The following is an 18,727-nucleotide window of genomic DNA, read 5'->3' on the forward strand; positions in this document are numbered from 1 at the left end:
TCCTTTAGTTTTGGTCAGAAACCCAGAATCAGGACAGATAGAAGGTCCTTTCAAACTAATCACTTGGGGCAAGGGTTTTGCTTGTATTTCCACAGAGCAAGGTCCGAAGTGGGTGTCGGCACGACACGTGAAGCCGTTTCGAACGCAAGAACAAAAGAACACAGATCCCGGAAACAGAGAGACAAGTACTCAGACAGAGGAGGAGACTCAAACTACAAGCAATAATCTAGAAGAAACAGAAGAATAAAAGACTTTGGGGGTTTTCTGTAAAACTTTGGGTGGAAAATGGTGATATTTGGTCAGAAAGGTGGGGTGATGAACTTTGCAATGTTCATGTGTTTTGTCTCATTGCCAATGGTTTTGAACAACAAAGCAAATTTACCAGTCAATCAGCCAGAGAAAAATGTTTGGGAAGCTTTAGCCCAGGCAGCAGATTTAGATAGCATTTGCCTGACGCACTCCAGACCAGGGAGGCCATTTTCAGCATGCATGATTGGATTGCCAGTGAATGAATGGCCAATTCCAGGACACACTGCAATCGAGATTTCACAGGTCGTTAAAGATCCTGTGAATGAATGGTATGCTTGGACACATTCTCTTCCTGTGGCTTCTTCTGAACCTCAGGAATTGGAGATTTTCGGGTCCATGACAATGAATGTATGCATGAAATTTGAAATTTCAGGTACAGCAAAGCCAAACAAAACTATTGATGTTACTCCCAGTCATGAATTCTACAGAAATGCGTCAGCCTGGTGCAACAACACCATGGTGACAGACAAAGGGTCACTCCAAGTCCCAGTGCAACTGCCAAGGGGATTCTTTTTGATTTGTGGAGACAGGATTTGGCATGGTATTCCTGCGAATGCCAAGGGAGGTCCATGCAGCATTGGAAGAATTTCAATGCTGACGCCAGATTTAAAGATGCAGAGAGAACAAAAACATAAAGAAAAAAGATCTTTACAGTATTTCGATGAGAATTGTGATGACAGGGTTTACACTTGGAGCAAGGCAAGGAGAATTGCGATAGCAATTTTCTCACCTCAGGCAGCATCAGGAATTGCTTTGACTCAATTAGATCGTATGGGTTGTTGGCTGAGCAAGCATGCTCAATCAGTCTCTCTTGCACTAAGTGACATGTTACAAGACATGAACAGTGTAAGACAGGCAACTCTGCAAAACAGAGCAGCAATCGATTATCTTTTGCTTGCTCACGGCCATGGGTGCAAAGAATTTGAAGGAATGTGCTGTATGAATCTCTCCGACCATTCCAGGTCAATTCATGAAAATATTGAAAAAATAGAGGAGAGTGTGAAGAAACTTGGCGAGATCACAGGATCTTGGATTGAGGACATGGCAAAGTTTTTTGATCTTTCACCTTTGGGAAAAGAAATTTTAAAGATAGGGTTTCAAATTTTGGTGATTCTCATAGTCCTCTTGATTGTAATCCCATGCATTCTTTTGTGTGTGCGGGGTGTCATGAGTCGAGTTGTAAAGAGGGTGCTTTTGGTGCAAACAGAAGGGGGAGATGTGGGAACTCAGTACATCACTCCGGATGTCCAGAGCTACCGAGACAACCCTTGGGGGGCTCGGAGGCCCTGGAATGTTGCCAAAAGTACCTGGTGGCTTGACTTTGATCCTTTTAAAGAAATAACACCTGAAGGTGAGAAAATGAGAGAATTTCATGTCTAAATGGTGAGGAGATGTTATTCACTTGTTAGAACTTAAGTTAGAATGCACTGTACAAGGAGGTTTTATGTGTTGTACAGGGGGGTCTAGAATTCTGTGCATGGATCAGGAGTCCCAAGATGGAAGAATTTGGGCGTGCCCTGTCCTTCTTCTTTCTTCTCCTTGGCATCCATGTTCAGGATGATGTTGGCATGTGTGGATTGGTTCATAGAAAGAGTACACTTGCCAACAAGGGCAGAAAGTATTGGGAAGTAAAGGTAAATACCGAATACGTAATTTTCATTATAAAAGAGACAACCGCCTCGTGGGCAGGGGAGAGTGCCTTTGGCTGTCTTGCTGATCAGACCTCGGCTGGACAGACAGAAAATCTTTGTAGATAAGAAATAATAAACTCGACTGAAGACCGAAAGCAAGAGTCCAGACTCCTTCTTCGAGAGCGCGGCCTACCCAGAACCACTTTTTCCCGTGCTGGGGCAGAGACAAGCAACAGCCGACCCCAGCACCCTTGGGGGCACGGACAGAGCAGGGAGGGAGCCCAGGACATTTGTCACCGCCAGCCTCTGTCCCCAGCCTTTGGCAGCCCTGGCTGCTGAGCCCAGCTTTGCCCTGGGCTGAGTTTGGCTGTGGCCCAGCTCCATCCTCCTGCGGGGCTCAGGGCCTGTTCCCGGCCATGGCCAGCCCTGGCCGGCCTCTCTGCTGGCCCAGAGGCCGGCAGAGCCCGGGGCAGGGCTGTCTGAGCAGGCCCACAGGTGCCTGGGGCTGTGCAGGAGCTGGCAGAGGCTGCCCAGCAGGGAGGCCATGGGGCACAGAGCCCCAAGGCTGCTGTGGGCAGCACGGCACAGGGGCCGTTCCCAGCCGCAATGCTCCTGGCCTGGGCTGGGCCTGCACAGGGGCTGGGCCACCATGGCTGGGCCAGCACAGGGCCACCAAGGGGCCACGCAGCCGCTGCCGGGGCTGACAGCAAGGCCAGGCACACACAAGCAATTGCTGAGCATGGACTGCGCTGGCCAGGGCTGACTGTGCCACAGGCAGAGCTCAGCTGCCCTTGGGGGCTGCAGGAACAGTCAGGAGCCCAAAGAGCCTCCATGGCTGTGCTGGAGACCAAGGCTGGAGAAAGGAAATGCAGGGCTGCTGCGGCATGGGGAGAGCATGGAATTCCAGCACACACCTCAGCTCTCTGATGATCCCGGCACCATGCTGGGCCCTGTTTCAGACTGGGGCAGGGCAGATGTTGATGGGACAGGAGCCCTGCAGGGCTCTCAGGGACCTGCAGCTTGCAAGGTGCTCTGCTCTCCCTCAGGTGCTCTCAGAGAGATCCAATCCCAGCTGAGCACCTCAGGGTACAAGTGGCACTGCCTGTTTATGGGCACACAGCTGATGTCTGCCTGGAAAGGGGCACAGGTTTTAACACTTGTTACTTTCATAATAAACAAGTGAATCTTTATTATCTGGGTCACTTGAGTGCTTTGAAGAAATGGCAAAGTATTCCCACCAGGAGCAGGAATTTCCTGGATCTACTGGATTCTTCAACTGATGGCAGGAGAAGAAATTCTGATCTTCCCTTCTACATGAGCCACCAATATTCACTCTAATATTTCATGACCCCGTCCTTCAGGTGTTTGCAGCTCTCCTGTTAAAATGGCCCTGTCTAAGGACATCTCTTCATTAGGGCAGCTGGATCTATGCCCTTCCCCTTGCTCCCAGATTATTTCCTGCAGCTGTTCTCAGGTCATTCCAATGCGCATCCCAGGCTTCATGCTTCGAGCTTCAGGGACTTGCCCAATTTCTCTGAAGTTTAAATACCTCTCTAGTCAGCATCTTAGTTGTAGTTTTATCTTTTCTTTCACCTCTTCTTAAGTCTCTGTCTAAAATCCTTCCTGTATGGCAATCCCTTGTGGATGGTGGACATGTCAGATGTTGCTGGGATATCACAAGGTAGTTAGGGAAGGGGTTTGATATTTCTTAAATTTTATCATGTTCACATTTTTTATATTGGCCATGAAGAGAAACCCTTCTGTGCCTCTGAGTCTCACCAATTCCTGGTCCCTCAAAGGGCACAAACCTGATGAGTTGTGGTTCCCACTCCAGTGGCTGCACTTGGACCTCCCTCCATAGCCAAAGCAGAGCTCCCTTGTCCCAGAAAGTGCCTGGCAAAGGAGGGATGAAGGAAACAGGACAGGGATGAAGGAAACAGGACAGGCTGCGGGAATCAGGGGCAGGGCAGAGCCAGGGAGAAGAATGACTTTTGCATTTGATGGAGCTGTGCCTTCTCTTGGCTTTGTTGGCTGACAATAAATGAACATCCCTCTGTGTCTCAGGCAGATCCTTCTCCAAGGAAAGCAGGTGGGAGTTGGAGCCAAGCAGCTGAAAGCTGCAGGTGCAGCCTGGGCTGGAGGGAGCTCAGATTTGCACAAGGCTGCTCTGAGTGCCAGGGCTTGGATGGGGGAAATGGTGGGGAGGGGGTAGGGACAGAGTCTGATTGATTTTCAGCCATGAAGGGTGTTTGCTATATCTATTCATATCTATTCAAACTGCATGAGGAGGTACTTGGATTCAGTGCCAATTGGAGATTGCACATATCAATTTATGATCAGGAAAAAAAAATAGGACCTAAAAAATGTAAATATTCTTTGTAATATTGTAAATATTCTCTCTTTGTAAATATTCATTCAATTATACATTCACTTTGAATACACTTATGAAATGTGTTGAATTAACCACACAAGATTTGAAAGCTAAAATCAAATTATTCCCAAAGGCTTGGCTTGTTAAGGTGTTCTGAATGTTAATGAGCCCTGGGACACTGAATTCCTGCACTGAAGAGCTGCAGGCTGAACAAGCCTCTGGAGCAGTGAAATCCAGCAGCAGCCTCCAAGTTGCTGAGGATGTCAGCAGCCCCGACTGAGGCCATCCCTGCCCAGAGACCATGGGGGAATGGGCAGACAAGGAGAGCGTCCCTGGGGCTGGGCCAGCAGAACTCAGAGGCACCAGCGGCTCCAGCTGGGAAATGGAGTGTGGAATGTGGCTGGGAAAGCCCTGCCTGGGCTGTGCCAAGCAGGACAGACAAGCCCTGACTCCCATCCCCCAAACAACTGTCTCAAGGAGACATTTAAAAGGAATTACAATTGTTTGTGTCCTCTGAGTTGGAGGCACTGGAGAAATACCAGTACAAGAGATTTTGAGGAGCTCAAAGCAGCTTTTATTGGCAACTCTAGAAAATCAGAGAAACTATGGCAAAAGGTTAAATATGACATTCAATCAACAAAAAAAAACATTTCTGAAGCATTAACTTGGCCATTCCACTTGACAAACTCTAAGCCTGATAAACTTTAAGTTCATCAAAATTCGACAGAGGAGAGAAATAGAAGTCGACATAGAAAGAGAGAAAAATAAGATTTAAGAAGCACACACAGAGATACCAACTCCTGGATTCCAGCAGCGTTCAGACAGAAATTCCAAGAGGCTGCAGAGTCAAGATGTGTGCTTGCCTTGTGGTCAGCCTTCAATACCCCTTGGTCTTGCTGGGCCCTTCCCCCAGGTGGGACTTGGGCTCATTTGGTCACTCAGGAGCTAGGCTGGAGCTCCAGAGGTGGCTGTGGAGCATTGCCTGTGCTGTGCCAGGGACTGGCAGCCACAGCTGGGCTGGGATAGAGGCACTGGGGGGATTGGGGTTCCAGGGCAGGGCAGCGCTGGGGTTCTGGGGCAGGGCAAGGCAGGACCTCCTTCTTCCTCCCCCACACACAAGATGTTTCCAGCCAACAATCTCCTCCAGCCTGTCACAACAGGGAATGTTGGAGGTGAAACTTCAATTTTGGCAATGATCACCTGGCCAAGAGGGAGAGTTCTTTTCCACAGGATTGAAAACCACATTTTCCATAGGATTTGTTACTCATTTCTGGTTTGATTGCCTGGGTTTGGTTTGGTATGGTATGGTTTTGTTGTTGGATTGTTTTCTCGGTGTGCCTGAAGTGTCCAGTCAGGAGCAGAGTGACTCTTGCCGAGGAATTTTTGTGGTGCTGTCACTTAATATCAAATATGTTTTTTTCTGATATCTTTCCTGGGAGTATTTCAGTGCTCTCAAGCCCTCGTTTGTAACAGGATGAAGGAGCCCTGCCCAGGCTCTGGCCCTGGGGGATACAGGGACGCTGCCGGGGGTCTCTGTCCCCCTGTCCCACCCCCCAGGGCCTCGGCCCCCCGTCCCCGTGTCAGGCTCTGGGGTCGATCTCGTGGAACATCCTCTGGGGGAGGCTGCGGCTCTGGGGGTGGGGAGACAGGGGTCTATTGAGAGTCTCTTGTATCATGTGGTGGAAACCCAGAAAAATAACAATCAGGAGAAGCAGGGTTTATTGAGAACATTCCTGCATAGCAGACAAGATATAGCCTTGTGCAAATGACTCCATGCAGCATTCACATATTTATTTCCTTCTTTTCCTCTTCCAGAGGAAGCAGAGTTGCTTTATTTACTCCAAGCAATATTTTCTCCCTCCTCCCTGGCAAAGAACAAGCTCCCATCCTGACAAGTGCTCACAGGTTTACTTAAGGCTCATCACACCCATGCTCAAGAGAGTGGAGCAGCTTAATTTATCACTTGTTCCAATGATTAACTTGCCCAGCTGCCAGGTTCAAGAGCCCCAGAGTGCTGCCTCAGGTTGTACAGGATCACAGAAGGAAAAGCTCCATGGAATGAAGCTGCTGCCACACTGGCCCTCTTTGCCTGTCAAACCCATTCAGCTGCTCTTGCTCTGCCCTGTCAAAATCCTCCATAAAATACAAGTGAAAATCCCTCCTCACCTGCGAGAAAAAACAGTTGGGTTCTGCTCAGGGCATTTCAAATTAGGTGGGGTAGTTGTGACCTCCCCTTGCAAAGGCAGCATTTCAGGAAAACCAAAAGTTTCTTTTCAGGGACTCACCAGGCTCAGGACACCTTCCGCTAACAAGGTTGCTCCAAGCCCCATCCAACCTGGCCCTGAACACTTCCAAAGGTGACACAACCACAGCTTCTCTGGAACCTGTTTTGCTCCTCCCAGCTCTAAAATCGCACTCAACTTAGCAGCCTCAGAGATAGATTTCTATTCAAGAGCTGCATTTTTCTAGGAAGGAAATATGGCAAACCTTGTTTGCATCTGACTTGGCAAAATCAACACAAGCTCTGAAGAAAGGGCTGCGGCCCACTTTTCTTCCTTTTCCCCATTTGGTGGAACATTTTCATTCTGTTGTTGTTTGGAGCAGTATTTTAATTGATCTGGCTGAGGCCGCTGAAAATAGTACAGCAAGTTACTTGTGTGAGGGGTGGAAAACTGAGCTCTTGCACATCCAGTGTTTCTGTTGTTGGAAGTCTTCAATCCCACCTCTCGCTGGGATGAAATAGGTGCTACTCATCAATTTCTAAAGTATCACGCATCGAGCTGACACTATTTGAAGAATTAAAAATAAGCGCAAATTTAAACAAACCTCTGATCCCTTCCATTTCCTCTGTTCCACAGTTGATGACAAAAGACAGGAGAGAAAGATTGTTTTGGGAACAATGTTTTCAGGAGTCTAAAAACAATATCAAACCTGCTCTGCCACACTCTCAGCTGTTACAGCCCGAAAAAGCACCGGTTGTCTTTGCTCACAGAGTCATAATTGTGATGGGATTTCTACCACACCACAGGACAGCCAATTTTTTTTTTTTTTTTTCCTGGGAATAACTACAGCACTTCTGGGTAGCAAGGCAGACATGTGCCTCTTCTAATGGCCCTTGAAAGTGGATGTGTGAAATGAGGTAGACAAAGCCAAAGGCCAGCTGAACCTGGGATCTCTGAATGGGTCTTGACATTCTTCCCAGGAAGATGAGTGGCAATCACTGTTCTGCCAGGCAAACGGCATCTGCTGGCAATGTGGTCTAGAAAATATGCTTTCTGCTCCTCTCAGAGCCAAAATTCCTACCCATTTCTTCGAAGTCCTTCTTAGACAAGGACCATGTTCAGCTGAGTGACAGTGAAGCAAAATGGCAAGCCAGGAGTACATTGCCCTGCACACAACATCCTCCATTCCCATGGATGGTTTCTCACTGGCACACAGGAGGAAGGGAGGAACCCAAATGCATCGTTGTACACCAAGTCAGACGTGTTGAGGGATGAACAGATCTCACAGGGATATGGAAACCTGCCCTGAAAAGCAGTTCAGAGAAATCCTGAGCTGTTTTGTGCTGTTAGGCATGAAGATGCTCAGGATCTTCCACAGGTGCTCAGCAGGCAGCAGGATTGTGCCTGGATGTCACTCTGGAAATGCCAGTGGCTCAGCTGAGAGCTCTGGGAGTGACTGACACTGCACTGAGAGGGGCCACAGTCCTGCAAGGGTCTTTCATCAGGAGCAAAGAGCAGCCTGGAGGGTGGGCAATGCTGGATCTGTACCACTGCGTGCTCATCCTTCACCTGAATGTGGAGCTGCCCCCAAAGTTGCCATGGATCACTTTTTCTTTTTCTCCTCTTGGGTATATTTTGGAGCAGCTGTTCTATGTGGCTTTTGATGATGATCCTGTGGGAAGCAGCCATTTGCCTGCTGTGCTATCCTCACAACTAGTACTAACTCTTCATTCCCTTTGGTTTTATTTGGGGTTTTTTTTATCTATTTCTTTGACTGGTTTGCTGCATGGGTTTGTTTGTTTGTTTGTTTGTTTGTTTGTTTGTGTTTATGTCTGATTTGGCTTGAGTTTTTTGTTTGCTTTTTCATAAATGACTGGTGAAGTTGGCAAAGCCAAACTCAAGATAATGTAAACCAGGATCAGCTTTTCAGAAATTCCTTTTGGCTGGGTTTAGCTGCATCCCCTAGGCTCAGGATCACTAGTATATTTTCAGGTTTTGCTCTGCATCATCAGCCTGCCCAGACTCCGCGTGTTGTTTCACAAATGGAGAAGACAATGGACATTGTGCCAAGCTTCCTTTCAAACAGAAAAACCTGGGGCAGCATGACAGAAAAGAAGTAAAATAAATCACCAGTTAGAACAGAACCAGTGTCCCACCATCTTCCCATCCACTGTTATTAATTTTGTACATTTAGAGACAAAGCTGGGTCTAAAGCTTGCATCTCTCAGTTCCTGATGCTATTTGCTACCCTTCAGCCTGGACTGGCCCTGATGTGACTGACTGCTGGGCAAGTGGGGCTGGGGATGCTCAGCCTGGAGAGAGGAGACACTGGGAGGCCTCCCTGTGGCTGTGCAGGACTGGAAGGCTCCCACAGGAAAGAAGGGGACAGAGTGTTCAGCAGGGCCTGTGCTGACAGGACAAGGGGGATGGCTTTCAGCTGCAGCAGGATGATGGAAGCTGCATCTAAGGAAGCTGCTCTTTTCCACTGGGGGTGGTGGGGCACTGGCCCAGGCTGTGCACAGAGACTGTGCATGCCCCATCCTTGGGAACAGGGCTCTGAGCAGCCTGCTCTGGGGGAAGATTGCTCAGCTTGGAACAAGATGTTTCTTCAGGCTCCCTTCCAAGCCCAACTGTTCAGGGACTCCATCATTCCATGGTCTCCACTGTCCACTTCAGATGGAGCCTGGGAACTGTGATGTCACAGCCCACGCTCCAGCTGGAACGTCCAGCGCCCAGCAAAGGGCACAACACAACCCTTGGCCGCTGTGTTGACACGCTCTGCACCTTGCTCCTGCCCTCGCCTTTTACTCCTCTTATCCCCCCGATACCCCGATCATTCCTGACAGCTCCTGAGTGCCTGGATTTCATCATCCAGCCCTGCAGGATGCTCCCATTTGTCCTGAGGAAGGTATGGTGCCATTCCATGGAGGTGGACACCCCCCACCTGCCCAGGTGGGCTGGAGCTCTGTGGGGATGGAGTGGGACAGGGAGCCCACTCTGAGGTTTTGCTACCTCTGCAGGCTGTCCCAGACCGAGAGGAGGAGATGGAGGTGGATACAAAGATTGATATGGATGAGGAGATGGAAATTGACAGAGAAGACTCTGGAGAGGAAGAGATGGACGTGGATGTGGATGAGGAAGAGGAGATGGAAGTGGATATGGAAGAGTCCATTGAGGACATGGACATTGATTGAAAAGGTGAGGAAGAGGCCGTGATCTTGGGCTGAAGAGCAATGCCAGCAGCAGGACAGGCAGAGTGGGTCTCCTGCTGCCAGGCTGGGGCTGGGCTGGGTGCTCCCTGCTCAGGGACATTGTACCCAGGGCACTGGATTCTGGTGGCCATCCACAGCCTGTCCTGTGCCTGCTTTGCTCCGCACAAGCTCCATCCCAGACCCAGCCAGACTCAGTTCTGGTAGCAGAGTCCTGCTGCTGTGCCAGTGTCTGCCAGCCTGGGGGCACATGCAAGAACCCTCTGTGCCTGATTGGAGTGACCGTGGCACTTGCTTTTCTTCCAGGAACAGTGGACATCATGGAGAGAGATGCCACCCTTTTGTACATATGTTTTAGACTTTGTTGTTGTCTTTAGGATATAGGTTTTAGGGCTTTTTGTCTTCTGTAAATATGTTTTCTTTCTTTTTTTTTTTTTTTTTTTAGATAGGTTCTTCTGTATATATGTTCTATCTACTGTTGTTGTTGTTACACATATTCTTACAATGTAAATATCTTCTGTATTTTTGCTACTGTTCTTCTGTAATAAACAAACTTTACTTTTCACACCCCAGTTCTCTTTGCATTTGCTTCAGGCACAGGCAGCATTTTGCAAAGTTGTGCTTTCCACTGGCTCCAGGTTGCCAGGGCTGGAGGTCCCTGGCACAGCCTCCCCAGGAGTGGGGGTCCCTGTGCACAGAGGGGTCCCACTGACAGAGGTGAGCCTCTGCTTGCAGTTTCTCTGGACACACTTGGGAGCTGTAGGGGCAAAGCCCAGCGTGCCCTGGCCCACGGATCCCATGTTGGAGCAGGGCTGAGCCTGTGTGCTCCTGCAGAGCCTCAGCCATGGCTCTTCCCTGGGCAGCCCCAGGGCTAAGGAGGGAGCACTGGGCTGTGGGCAAGCCCTGCTCCTGGGCACCCTGAGGGGCTGGAGCCAGCCTGGAGGGAGCCTCAGCCCTACATGGACCAAGATTTCCTTTGGAAACCCTCTCTGTCCCCAGACTCTGCTGAGCACAACAAGAATTGATCCTCCTAGTTCAAGGTGTGAAGTTCATTGGCACAAATTTGTCCCTTGCACTTTCTAGCACAGCAAATGCCAGTGCTTGTAATCCCTGTTCTGCACTCTCTGCTCAGGCAGCAAAACATCTGAACCCGAGGGAACATCTGGCATTAGCACCAACCTGCAGAGAGCTCCAGGGGGAGAACCTACCCCCAAGCACCCTGAGAAATCCTTGACACTGATAGTCCGGGGCAGAGCTGAAACTAAAGTATTTTCATGCCAAGAGAGAGGATTCTTTTACTGCTGAATTCATTCTCCAAGAAGAAGAATGGAAGCATTTGGTCTCCTCACCTGCCACACATGTGTATTGCCAAGGTTTGCCTCTGGGTTATGACTGATTTTGATGCATCTGTTCAGAACTCTGATGCTGTTCCTGGCTAAGGTGCAGAGATGATCTTTCAGAGCCAGATGAGCTCAGCACATCTTGTGTAATGCAGAATGTCCAGAGCCAGACATTCAGGCCATGCAAACGGATACTTTTTCATCTCTGTGCAAAGATCAGTAGTAGGACATCACTGATGTAGCACACACTTCTCAGATGCTCCTCTGACCAGCTTCTCCATGGCATTGTTCCTGGCACATTGTTAAAGCCAGGCAGGTCACACATATTCTCTTCCTCTGACTCCTGCTGGGATGACAACATCAAAGGATAGAAAAAAGATATAATGATCAGGGATTTTCATTGTGTGAGCTCAGGATTCCCCAAGCTCTTGCAAAGGGGGAATGTTCATCGGGCAAAGGACACGAGAAGGAGCCTCAAATTGTCCAAAATCTCAGTAAAAATATGATTTCTTATGGAACCCTTCACTATAGCTGGTCACACTTCAGGCCCTTTCTGCACCCATTTCCTGATGTGCCTCTCGCAGTGGGGTGTTCCCACTGCTCCAGGGACCCAGCACAAACCTTATAGCCCCACACCAACACACCCCCAGGAGCTGCAGCCTTCCCTCCAAACCTGGGCACCTGCCACAGCCACCTCTGTGCTGAGCTGAGCCTGTTTCTCCCCAAAACCAGGTGCTCAGTTTATCCTTGAAAAGACTGACAACAGCATTCTTGTCTTCTCCAAAAGAGCCATCATTTCACAGCTGTCATCTCCACACTGAGACTTTATTCCCTTCAAGTGTCGAAGGACACAGGCAGCAGCAAGGAAGGCGCTGAAGTGAGTCAAGTTGAACCCCAAAGAGCTCTCAGCTCCCCAAGAAAGCTCAGACAAGGGCTAGAGAAAGAATTCATGCTCCCATAACTGGCACCTAACAGCCACAGGGCAAGTGAGAAGTTGGATTTGGAGAATGAAGAAAAAGCACCGAGTAATAAAGGGTGAGAAAAATCCATCACTCCAACAGGTAAATGAAGGTAAACCACATGAAGAAATAGAAGAAGATGGAGGGGAAAGAACCCACCATTAATAGTGTCCATGACACCCAGAGCCAAAAGAAGCCCAGGGGATCAGCAAAGAGGTAAGCACGTGCTGCAAACAGCAGCAGAAATGAAGGGAGAGCTCTGGAGAGAACAAAAGAAAGAGGAAGCCTGAAGAAAGGAAAAAATGCCTTCCCACAAGGTGTTTTGGATTTTTCAAGTGAGAGTCTCTTGTATCATGTGGTGGAAACCTAGAAAAATAACGATCAGGAGAAGCAGGGTTTATTGAGAACATTCCTGCATAGCAGACGAGATATAGCCTTGTGCAAATGACTCCATGCAGCATTCACATATTTATTTCCTTCTTTTCCTCTTCCAGGGGAAGTAGAGTTGCTTTATTTACTCCAAGCAATATTTTCTCCCTCCTCCCTGGCAAAGAACAAGCTCCCATCCTGACAAGTGCTCACAGGTTTACTTAAGGCTCATCACACCCATGCTCAAGAGAGTGGAGCAGCTTAATTTATCACTTGTTCCAATGATTAACTTGCCCAGCTGCCAGGTTCAAGAGCCCCAGAGTGCTGCCTCAGGTTGTACAGGATCACAGAAGGAAAAGCTCCATGGAATTAAGCTGCTGCCACACTGGCCCTCTTTGCCTGTCAAACCCATTCAGCTGCTCTTGCTCTGCCCTGTCAAAATCCCCCATAAAATACAAGTGAAAATCCCTCCTCACCTGCGAGAAAAAACAGTTGGGTTCTGCTCAGGGCATTTCAAATTAGGTGGGGTAGTTGTGACCTCCCCTTGCAAAGGCAGCATTTCAGGAAAACCAAAAGTTTCTTTTCAGGGACTCACCAGACTCAGGACACCTTCCGCTAACAAGGTTGCTCCAAGCCCCATCCAACCTGGCCCTGAACACTTCCAAAGGTGACACAACCACAGCTTCTCTGGAACCTGTTTTGCTCCTCCCGGGTCTAAAATCGCACCCAACTTAGCAGCCGCAGAGATAGATTTCTATTCAATAGCTGCATTTTTCTAGGAAGGAAATATGGCAAACCTTGTTTGCATCTGACTTGGCAAAATCAACACAAGCTCTGAAGAAAGGGCTGCGGCCCACTTTTCTTCCTTTTCCCCATTTGGTGGAAGATTTTCATTCTGTTGTTGTTTGGAGCAGTATTTTAATCGATCTGGCTGAGGATGCTGAAAATAGTACAGCAAGTTACTTGTGTGAGGGGTGGAAAACTGAGCTCTTACACATCCAGTGTTTCTGTTGTTGGAAGTCTTCAATCCCACCCCTCTGCTGGGATGAAATAGGTGCTACTCATCCAATTTCTAAAGTATCACGCATCGAGCTGACACTATTTGAAGAATTAAAAATAAGCGCAAATTTAAACAAACCTCTGATCCCTTCCATTTCCTCTGTTCCACAGTTGATGACAAAAGACAGGAGAGAAAGATTGTTTTGGGAACAATGTTTTCAGGAGTCTAAAAAGAATATCAAACCTGCTCTGCCACACTCTCAGCTGTTACAGCCCCAAAAAGCACCGGTTGTCTTTGCTCACAGAGTCATAATTGTGATGGGATTTCTACCACACCACAGGACAGCCAATTTTTGTTTGTTTGTTTGTTTTTTTTCCCTGGGAATAACTACAGCACTTCTGGGTAGCAAGGCAGACATGTGCCTCTTCTAATGGCCCTTGAAAGTGGATGTGTGAAATGAGGTAGACAAAGCCAAAGGCCAGCTGAACCTGGGATCTCTGAATGGGTCTTGACATTCTTCCCAGGAAGATGAGTGGCAATCACTGTTCTGCCAGGCAAACGGCATCTGCTGGCAATGTGGTCTAGAAAATATGCTTTCTGCTCCTCTCAGAGCCAAAATTCCTACCCATTTCTTTGAAGTCCTTCTTAGACAAGGACCATGTTCAGCTGAGTGACAGTGAAGCAAAATGGCAAGCCAGGAGTACATTGCCCTGCACACAACATCCTCCATTCCCATGGATGGTTTCTCACTGGCACACAGGAGGAAGGGAGGAACCCAAATGCATCGTTGTACACCAAGTCAGACGTGTTGAGGGAATAACAGATCTCACGGGGATATGGAAACCTGCCCTGAAAAGCAGTTCAGAGAAATCCTGAGCTGTTTTGTGCTGCTAGGCATGAAGATGCTCAGGATCTTCCACAGGTGCTCAGCAGGCAGCAGGATTGTGCCTGGATGTCACTCTGGAAATGCCAGTGGCTCAGCTGAGAGCTCTGGGAGTGACTGACACTGCACTGAGAGGGGCCACAGTCCTGCAAGGGTCTTTCATCAGGAGCAAAGAGCAGCCTGGAGGGTGGGCAATGCTGGATCTGTACCACTGCGTGCTCATCCTTCACCTGAATGTGGAGCTGCCCCCAAAGTTGCCATGGATCACTTTTTCTTTTTCTCCTCTTGGGTATATTTTGGAGCAGCTGTTCTATGTGGCTTTTGATGATGATCCTGTGGGAAGCAGCCATTTGCCTGCTGTGCTATCCTCACAACTAGTACTAACTCTTCATTCCCTTTGGTTTTATTTGGGGTTTTTTTTATCTATTTCTTTGACTGGTTTGCTGCATGGGTTTGTTTGTTTGTTTGTTTGTTTGTTTGTGTTTATGTCTGATTTGGCTTGAGTTTTTTGTTTGCTTTTTCATAAATGACTGGTGAAGTTGGCAAAGCCAAACTCAAGATAATGTAAACCAGGATCAGCTTTTCAGAAATTCCTTTTGGCTGGGTTTAGCTGCATCCCCTAGGCTCAGGATCACTAGTATATTTTCAGGTTTTGCTCTGCATCATCAGCCTGCCCAGACTCCGCGTGTTGTTTCACAAATGGAGAAGACAATGGACATTGTGCCAAGCTTCCTTTCAAACAGAAAAACCTGGGGCAGCATGACAGAAAAGAAGTAAAATAAATCACCAGTTAGAACAGAACCAGTGTCCCACCATCTTCCCATCCACTGTTATTAATTTTGTACATTTAGAGACAAAGCTGGGTCTAAAGCTTGCATCTCTCAGTTCCTGATGCTATTTGCTACCCTTCAGCCTGGACTGGCCCTGATGTGACTGACTGCTGGGCAAGTGGGGCTGGGGATGCTCAGCCTGGAGAGAGGAGACACTGGGAGGCCTCCCTGTGGCTGTGCAGGACTGGAAGGCTCCCACAGGAAAGAAGGGGACAGAGTGTTCAGCAGGGCCTGTGCTGACAGGACAAGGGGGATGGCTTTCAGCTGCAGCAGGATGATGGAAGCTGCATCTAAGGAAGCTGCTCTTTTCCACTGGGGGTGGTGGGGCACTGGCCCAGGCTGTGCACAGAGACTGTGCATGCCCCATCCTTGGGAACAGGGCTCTGAGCAGCCTGCTCTGGGGGAAGATTGCTCAGCTTGGAACAAGATGTTTCTTCAGGCTCCCTTCCAAGCCCAACTGTTCAGGGACTCCATCATTCCATGGTCTCCACTGTCCACTTCAGATGGAGCCTGGGAACTGTGATGTCACAGCCCACGCTCCAGCTGGAACGTCCAGCGCCCAGCAAAGGGCACAACACAACCCTTGGCCGCTGTGTTGACACGCTCTGCACCTTGCTCCTGCCCTCGCCTTTTACTCCTCTTATCCCCCCGATACCCCGATCATTCCTGACAGCTCCTGAGTGCCTGGATTTCATCATCCAGCCCTGCAGGATGCTCCCATTTGTCCTGAGGAAGGTATGGTGCCATTCCATGGAGGTGGACACCCCCCACCTGCCCAGGTGGGCTGGAGCTCTGTGGGGATGGAGTGGGACAGGGAGCCCACTCTGAGGTTTTGCTACCTCTGCAGGCTGTCCCAGACCGAGAGGAGGAGATGGAGGTGGATACAAAGATTGATATGGATGAGGAGATGGAAATTGACAGAGAAGACTCTGGAGAGGAAGAGATGGACGTGGATGTGGATGAGGAAGAGGAGATGGAAGTGGATATGGAAGAGTCCATTGAGGACATGGACATTGATTGAAAAGGTGAGGAAGAGGCCGTGATCTTGGGCTGAAGAGCAATGCCAGCAGCAGGACAGGCAGAGTGGGTCTCCTGCTGCCAGGCTGGGGCTGGGCTGGGTGCTCCCTGCTCAGGGACATTGTACCCAGGGCACTGGATTCTGGTGGCCATCCACAGCCTGTCCTGTGCCTGCTTTGCTCCGCACAAGCTCCATCCCAGACCCAGCCAGACTCAGTTCTGGTAGCAGAGTCCTGCTGCTGTGCCAGTGTCTGCCAGCCTGGGGGCACATGCAAGAACCCTCTGTGCCTGATTGGAGTGACCGTGGCACTTGCTTTTCTTCCAGGAACAGTGGACATCATGGAGAGAGATGCCACCCTTTTGTACATATGTTTTAGACTTTGTTGTTGTCTTTAGGATATAGGTTTTAGGGCTTTTTGTCTTCTGTAAATATGTTTTCTTTCTTTTTTTTTTTTTTTTTTTAGATAGGTTCTTCTGTATATATGTTCTATCTACTGTTGTTGTTGTTACACATATTCTTACAATGTAAATATCTTCTGTATTTTTGCTACTGTTCTTCTGTAATAAACAAACTTTACTTTTCACACCCCAGTTCTCTTTGCATTTGCTTCAGGCACAGGCAGCATTTTGCAAAGTTGTGCTTTCCACTGGCTCCAGGTTGCCAGGGCTGGAGGTCCCTGGCACAGCCTCCCCAGGAGTGGGGGTCCCTGTGCACAGAGGGGTCCCACTGACAGAGGTGAGCCTCTGCTTGCAGTTTCTCTGGACACACTTGGGAGCTGTAGGGGCAAAGCCCAGCGTGCCCTGGCCCACGGATCCCATGTTGGAGCAGGGCTGAGCCTGTGTGCTCCTGCAGAGCCTCAGCCATGGCTCTTCCCTGGGCAGCCCCAGGGCTAAGGAGGGAGCACTGGGCTGTGGGCAAGCCCTGCTCCTGGGCACCCTGAGGGGCTGGAGCCAGCCTGGAGGGAGCCTCAGCCCTACATGGACCAAGATTTCCTTTGGAAACCCTCTCTGTCCCCAGACTCTGCTGAGCACAACAAGAATTGATCCTCCTAGTTCAAGGTGTGAAGTTCATTGGCACAAATTTGTCCCTTGCACTTTCTAGCACAGCAAATGCCAGTGCTTGTAATCCCTGTTCTGCACTCTCTGCTCAGGCAGCAAAACATCTGAACCCGAGGGAACATCTGGCATTAGCACCAACCTGCAGAGAGCTCCAGGGGGAGAACCTACCCCCAAGCACCCTGAGAAATCCTTGACACTGATAGTCCGGGGCAGAGCTGAAACTAAAGTATTTTCATGCCAAGAGAGAGGATTCTTTTACTGCTGAATTCATTCTCCAAGAAGAAGAATGGAAGCATTTGGTCTCCTCACCTGCCACACATGTGTATTGCCAAGGTTTGCCTCTGGGTTATGACTGATTTTGATGCATCTGTTCAGAACTCTGATGCTGTTCCTGGCTAAGGTGCAGAGATGATCTTTCAGAGCCAGATGAGCTCAGCACATCTTGTGTAATGCAGAATGTCCAGAGCCAGACATTCAGGCCATGCAAACGGATACTTTTTCATCTCTGTGCAAAGATCAGTAGTAGGACATCACTGATGTAGCACACACTTCTCAGATGCTCCTCTGACCAGCTTCTCCATGGCATTGTTCCTGGCACATTGTTAAAGCCAGGCAGGTCACACATATTCTCTTCCTCTGACTCCTGCTGGGATGACAACATCAAAGGATAGAAAAAAGATATAATGATCAGGGATTTTCATTGTGTGAGCTCAGGATTCCCCAAGCTCTTGCAAAGGGGGAATGTTCATCGGGCAAAGGACACGAGAAGGAGCCTCAAATTGTCCAAAATCTCAGTAAAAATATGATTTCTTATGGAACCCTTCACTATAGCTGGTCACACTTCAGGCCCTTTCTGCACCCATTTCCTGATGTGCCTCTCGCAGTGGGGTGTTCCCACTGCTCCAGGGACCCAGCACAAAACTTATAGCCCCACACCAACACACCCCCAGGAGCTGCAGCCTTCCCTCCAAACCTGGGCACCTGCCACAGCCACCTCTGTGCTGAGCTGAGCCTGTTTCTCCCCAAAACCAGGTGCTCAGTTTATCCTTGAAAAGACTGACAACAGCATTCTTGTCTTCTCCAAAAGAGCCATCATTTCACAGCTGTCATCTCCACACTGAGACTTTATTCCCTTCAAGTGTCGAAGGACACAGGCAGCAGCAAGGAAGGCGCTGAAGTGAGTCAAGTTGAACCCCAAAGAGCTCTCAGCTCCCCAAGAAAGCTCAGACAAGGGCTAGAGAAAGAATTCATGCTCCCATAACTGGCACCTAACAGCCACAGGGCAAGTGAGAAGTTGGATTTGGAGAATGAAGAAAAAGCACCGAGTAATAAAGGGTGAGAAAAATCCATCACTCCAACAGGTAAATGAAGGTAAACCACATGAAGAAATAGAAGAAGATGGAGGGGAAAGAACCCACCATTAATAGTGTCCATGACACCCAGAGCCAAAAGAAGCCCAGGGGATCAGCAAAGAGGTAAGCACGTGCTGCAAACAGCAGCAGAAATGAAGGGAGAGCTCTGGAGAGAA

At 49.0% G+C, this 18,727-nt stretch overlaps 1 protein-coding gene and 1 long non-coding RNA gene across 8 annotated transcripts in view; both read left to right on the forward strand.

The window, feature by feature from the left end:
- Positions 1-9,297: 9,297 nt before the first annotated feature.
- LOC135288506 (uncharacterized) lies at positions 9,298-10,309 on the forward strand. Its single transcript, XR_010351574.1, has 3 exons — positions 9,298-9,441; positions 9,554-9,731; positions 10,049-10,309. It is a non-coding gene; the product is annotated as an uncharacterized LOC135288506 (long non-coding RNA).
- Positions 10,310-15,714: 5,405 nt separating this feature from the next.
- Positions 15,715-18,727, forward strand: part of LOC135288497 (YTH domain-containing protein 1-like) — a 52,281-nt gene continuing 49,268 nt past the window's right edge. For 6 of the 7 annotated variants that reach the window (XR_010351556.1, XM_064401884.1, XM_064401888.1 and 3 more), the window contains exons 1-2: positions 15,715-15,858; positions 15,971-16,148. Coding sequence is in view for 4 of the 7 variants with exons in the window: in XM_064401888.1 (XP_064257958.1) it covers positions 16,023-16,148 (126 nt within the window). In the remaining 3 variants the exon portion in view is untranslated. The remainder of the gene's footprint in view (positions 15,859-15,970; positions 16,149-18,727) is intronic. The other variant, XM_064401885.1, reaches the window with a different exon arrangement.

Source organism: Passer domesticus, chromosome 33, assembly GCF_036417665.1.
Source record: "Passer domesticus isolate bPasDom1 chromosome 33, bPasDom1.hap1, whole genome shotgun sequence".
Taxonomy (NCBI): domain Eukaryota; kingdom Metazoa; phylum Chordata; class Aves; order Passeriformes; family Passeridae; genus Passer; species Passer domesticus.